Source organism: Athene cunicularia (assembly GCF_003259725.1).
Source record: "Athene cunicularia isolate RWA chromosome 17 unlocalized genomic scaffold, athCun1 chr17_part1, whole genome shotgun sequence".
In the NCBI taxonomy this organism is placed as follows: domain Eukaryota; kingdom Metazoa; phylum Chordata; class Aves; order Strigiformes; family Strigidae; genus Athene; species Athene cunicularia.
In genome coordinates this window covers 59,082-64,395 of record NW_020799122.1, presented here as the reverse complement: position 1 = coordinate 64,395, position 5,314 = coordinate 59,082, and the positions used below count along the sequence as shown (strand labels likewise).

The 5,314-nt window shown below is 42.5% G+C and overlaps 1 protein-coding gene and 1 long non-coding RNA gene across 3 annotated transcripts in view; one reads left to right on the top strand and one right to left on the bottom strand.

Annotated features, from left to right (window-relative positions):
* SLC2A8 (solute carrier family 2 member 8) overlaps positions 1-2,423 on the top strand; it is a 7,346-nt gene extending 4,923 nt beyond the window's left edge. The window contains exons 6-9 of one of the 2 annotated variants that reach the window (XM_026860234.1): positions 150-258; positions 982-1,155; positions 1,789-1,934; positions 2,135-2,423. In XM_026860234.1, the coding sequence (XP_026716035.1) occupies positions 150-258; positions 982-1,155; positions 1,789-1,934; positions 2,135-2,272 (567 nt within the window). In that variant the 3' untranslated portion in view covers positions 2,273-2,423. The remainder of the gene's footprint in view (positions 1-149; positions 259-981; positions 1,156-1,788; positions 1,935-2,134) is intronic. The other variant, XM_026860235.1, reaches the window with a different exon arrangement.
* A 963-nt stretch (positions 2,424-3,386) lies between these two features.
* LOC113486397 lies at positions 3,387-5,282 on the bottom strand. Its single transcript, XR_003399588.1, has 3 exons — positions 4,406-5,282; positions 4,194-4,197; positions 3,387-4,001 (listed from the first exon to the last, which is right to left on the bottom strand). It is a non-coding gene; the product is annotated as an uncharacterized LOC113486397 (long non-coding RNA).
* Between the last annotated feature and the right edge of the window lie 32 nt (positions 5,283-5,314).

The following is a 5,314-nucleotide window of genomic DNA, read 5'->3' as shown; positions in this document are numbered from 1 at the left end:
CCCCCATTGTCTCCTTGTTTCCCACCACCATTAATTTCTCTGGCATACTTTGTCTTCTTTCAGATTCAAGAAAAAAATGCATTTGTAATGCTTGATAAGTGATCCTCTTAACAGCCTTGAAGTTCTCCTTACTTCTTACTTTATTTCAGGACAGCAGAATGGCTTCTGTTGTTGTGGGTTCCATACAAGTATGTTTCACTGCTGTGGCTGCACTTATCATAGATAAAACTGGACGAAAAGTGCTGCTTTACATATCTGGTAAAACATGCTACTGAATTTTGTTCAGTAAGAAAACTTACTATATAGTACCAGAGTGTCTTAACTGTTGGGGGAATTAAGTATTGCAATTTATGCATTTTTAAGTGGTTTGCTTTACATTTATAATTTGGCGTAATACAGACTTAAACTCATAAGAGGAAGCTATCATGTTATATATATATACATTGTAGGTGGAACCCCTTGAAACTACATATAGCTATCTTCTTGTCTTCTCACCAGTCCAGTTTTTATTTTGAAATGGCTATGTCACTGAGACAGTTCTTACTACTATGATTTTTCTGCTTAGTAAGATTTAGTGTCAGGATACATTCTCATACCCAAGTTATAGACAAATAGCTATTTCAAAGTAATTTATCTGTGGCTGCTGCTATTTTCATGGTGCATTGTGGTGTTGAATTACACAAGTTAAAAATCTTAACTTTACCAGTAAGTGTGCTAAATAAAACTAATGCTGTGTGATGTAGTTGTGCTGCACACTCAATAGTAATGGCTGTCAAGACTATATTGTTTGGCTAGCATTCAGAATATTTGTCTAGCATCTTTCACTCCTGTCAAGGCCAGTGTTTATTTCCAAGAACATTATCTTTTGAAGAAAGACTTCTGTGAGGGCCAGCATAACTTATATTTGGCTGACCAGCTATGTTCTGCCTCTAATACCCAAGTGGCAACCAGTGACAACTTGTTTATTTGCTTACTTTACAGGGACAATCATGGCTCTCAGTATGGTGTTGTTTGGGCTTTACTTTAAAATGGTCCGTCCAAATGGAAACAACTCATCAAATCCTGATGTGTGGTTTGCTCTAAATGCAGCATCCCCAGGAACAGAAAGCAGCATATCCTGGCTTGCAGTAGTGAGCCTAGGACTCTTTGTTGCTGGTAAGTGGAACAGGCTTCTAAGTAGCCATTGCACAAAATTCAAGCTTTCTGATGAATGTGACATTTTTGTTCCATTTTTGTCAGATTATTGATGAATAGAGAAGTGAGTTATGTCTTTGACAGACTTTTTCAGTGTACAGTGCAACGTTGGGCTGAGTGTTCACAGCCCTGGTGATAGAGCTAGCAGCTTAGTTAAGCCAATTGTCTGGAAAATGAATTTATATCTCTTTGTGCTAATAGTAAGTAGTAATTGCTTAGGTTAAACTGCTTTACAGTCATTAATGGAAAAAAACCAATCTTTGTTAGTGTCTGAGCCACACTGAATTCTGTGTTGGTACAAGGCAGCAGCAGTTAGAAACGAGGTCAGTTTTTAAACTTGCCACTTCAGAGACTTCATGGCCAGAAGTTCTGCTTGTCAGAATACTTTTGTTATTAATCTGATGTAAAATGCGGTAGCATTTATGATGCTGCCCTAAAATAACTTTCTCTCCTTCTGGTAGAGGTACTGTTTTACTGGAATTGTCCAAGAATCCTGAGTGAAAACTTCATCTCCCTTACTTGACTAACTTGGCCATCATTCAGCCTTCCCTTTACTGAGTACTTGCATTTATTCTCTCCTGTTTGTAATTGCAGGTTTTGCCCTTGGCTGGGGTCCTGTTCCATGGCTGGTGATATCTGAAATCTTCCCGCTTAAAGCTAGAGGCATATCGAGTGGTGTTTGTGTGTTAACAAACTGGGTTATGGCCTTCTTGGTAACCAAAGAATTTAATGATTTAATAGTAAGCATCGTAAATTACAATCTGAAGTTTCTTTTCATAGGGCAATTTATTTAATATCCTCCTGAGAGAACCTTGAGCCAGTCTTCTCTGGCAATACAGAACTGTAGTTGTACATTAGTGAGCTGCAATAACATGGGTTGTCCTGTAATAATGTGGGTTTTGTTGTAATAATGTGGTTTTTATTGTTTCCCCTCTCTCAGGGTTTCTTAACATCCTATGGCACGTTCTGGCTCTTCTCTGCCTTCTGCTGCCTCAATGTAACTTTTACAGCCTTTTATGTTCCTGAAACAAAAGGACAGACCCTGGAACAAATTGAGGCCTACTTCAGAAGATCTTAAGCCTAAGGCTTTTAACACTGATATGAAACCTTCATATCATGAATTACAATACTGTGGTTGGAACTAACTACATCATGTGGCAGACATCTCAGTTCCTAAATTTGCTATCAGATAATTTCAGTGAACTTTGTAAAATCAGAACTCCGTTTTTTAAAAAAAAAACCAAAAACAATTCTGCATATTCCCTGTAGTAAACCTTTCATGTGCGGGTCTTGGATGCAACTCTCTCTCTCTTAAGATTCCTGCGTTCTTTTTCACCTGGTGAGACTGACTATAGTGGCCAAGTGAGAATATTACATGTATTGGCCAGATGTAAATTAAGATCTAATTTTATAAATAAACAAACTAAATTTCTGAGCTCCACTTTAACATGCCATAAGGGAAAGGTACAGTGAAGGAATGGATGATGTAGCCTGGCTAACGATAGACTGCAGTGCTCCACCTTTGTGTTGCTGCTGCTATTCTGAGATGCCTGACTGGAGTAAATCTTGGTCCCAGCTGGAGGTGAATGCTTGGCTTTCATGGGTGCTCATGTTAAGTCAGTGTTATTTTTCCTATTGCCATCAAGTCAGCTAATGCATTTAAATTTCAAGAAGGATAGTAGCTCTTAGGAGAATTTAGAATTCAGGAAGGACCACTGCTTTTTCAAAAGGAATTTCAAGGTCTTGGAGACAGCAAGGATACACTCTTAGAAAAAGAGAAAAACTGTATCTTTTGTAGTTTTAATTTAAGGGGTCTCCAAATGCCCAGAAGATACCTGGAACCACAAACCAATGCTAGATTATAGTTTTTGTCAAAGGTGGGTAAGGCTTAAGACACAAAACGCCGATCTCACAGGTATGATACAGCACTTAAATGCTGACATCTCTTGAACAAAATTTCTACAGAACTCAAATGGAAACAGTAATCCAGAGCGGTCTACAGTAGTACTTGCTCCTGTCTTCAGTTTCTTGTCTGGTGAACCAAATTTGGAAAAGCCATTAGTTCTGTATGTGTGAAAGAAAGAATGGAGGTCAAATTTATGGTTTATTACATATGAAGGAATAAATCATCTGTTACTCCTTCACAAAGGTGATAAATGGCACTTAAACCAGTTCCAGCTGTGAGTGCCTCCTCTGTGCTGGGCGTCTGCTTCACCTCCACACACCCATCCAGTGTCAGACCTGTAGCCATCTCCCTGCGGCCTGTCACTGCGTTACATACAGCAGAACAGCCAGGACCAGGGGGAAGAAAAAAAAAAAAATACTGGGGGGGAACAAAAAACCTCCCTGGATGGGGAGGCACAGCAGCACGCCTCCTGCTCTGGCTTGGGTTTGCAGTGCACCAAGCACCAGACCAAGGAATGGATGGCTGCCGGAGGTGACACCACCCGCCCCTTTGCTACAGCTCTGTACATTGCACCTACAACCTGACCAGGTTGGTAATTAAACTTCATTTTACTAGGCTGAATGCAAACCTTTCTTTAAATATAAATAGCTTAAGATGATACGAAGTTACATGGGAAAGTAGTTCATCAAATGTAGTACCAACAGAAATGGTGCGCTTTTCCTGTATAGCACCTACTAATGCAGAATGTAGAACCTGCCAAGAGAGAAGCATTTGTTGCAACAGGTAATATTCTTCCTGCAGTCACTAACAACAGTTAAACAGCTAAAACCTTTGTCTCTGGCCTAAAGACTAACCAGAAAATGTCTCAGAACAAAGGTAAAATACTACAGCTGGCGAAATACTGCGGCGGGCGGAGGAAGCAAGCAGCCGATTCAATGTGAATGATAGAGCAAGCTTCAACTTTATTGAAAGAAATCACACCTCATATAAGCACTCTACAATAATGCATACTACTCACAAATCTTTTGGATACATGTAAAAGGCTACATTATAATATCCCTCCCCTTGTGGTATTTCAGATATGCATAAACACCTTCCTTCTTCTGGTCTGCTTTCTTTCCCAAGGTTGTTTACTATCACACTCAAGGCCATTGTGTACCTCAGTTTCTCTCTTTGTTAACATAACAGTCCTTTGTTAGCATAACTGTACCTGGGTTTTTTCCTTTGTTTAACTCAGATGGCTGCAATCAGCTCCTGCAGAGACCCATGGCCTTGCTCTCTGCAAGCTGTTCTCCAACAAAATACTTATTATATAAAACAGTAATTACTCTTTTAGTCTGTTACCCATATTCTGAACATTTGTAGTTCAAGCTGACAAACTGCTTGGTGCATCATTCAAATTGCCACTGCTTAGCAAATGTGTGTCCTGCTCAGTACCCCCACTCAGCTTCCATCTTAAACACTGCCCCCTTCAGCTCCTTCCACCCAGCCGCATGCAGACTGTCACACAGTATTCCCCATCCCCAACTAGGACACAACCACCTTCCACCCATTCAGCCTCCCTCATGTGCCACACTGCCACAGGACTTGGCTGTGCCAACGGTGCAAGTCTGAGTGTGCCCTCCACAGCTGGCCACAGATGTCTGCAGCGCTCCCAGCTGTACTGCTCCTTCGATGCCAGGCTGTACGTCAGCACCTGCCAAAGAACAGTTACCGAGCAGTCCAGCAACTGCACAGCCTTTCCAGAACTATCCTGCTCTGAGGCCTGTAATTGTCCTAACAATTAAGAGCGACTCTACACTGCTCGGGTCACCTCCTCCAGCTCCACTTCATTGGCAGGATGTCACATAGCCCCTTGGGGACTCTCAGGCTCACTTAGGTACCCAGCTAACTCCAGCCTTTGGTAGATGGTGACCCTCACAGAAACAGCAGCACAGACCGAGACTTCAGCGCTAGAAGCGTTTCTCCGACTGAGCACAAAAGTGCACGCACCCAGCGCAGAAAGGGGAAACAAGCTGTCACCTCTCACCCGCCTGGCCTCTCTCCTGCCAGCACAAGGAAAGCCGGGGCGCCGTCACCGTGCCTGAGCACTACCCCTGCAGCACCCCACCGCCAGAAGCGTGCCCCCCGCCCCCAGGAGAGTGAGGAAGACTGGCTGCCCGGCGCCCCTTGCCCAGCCCGCTGCCACCCCGAGCCCGTTCACGCTTCTGCGCC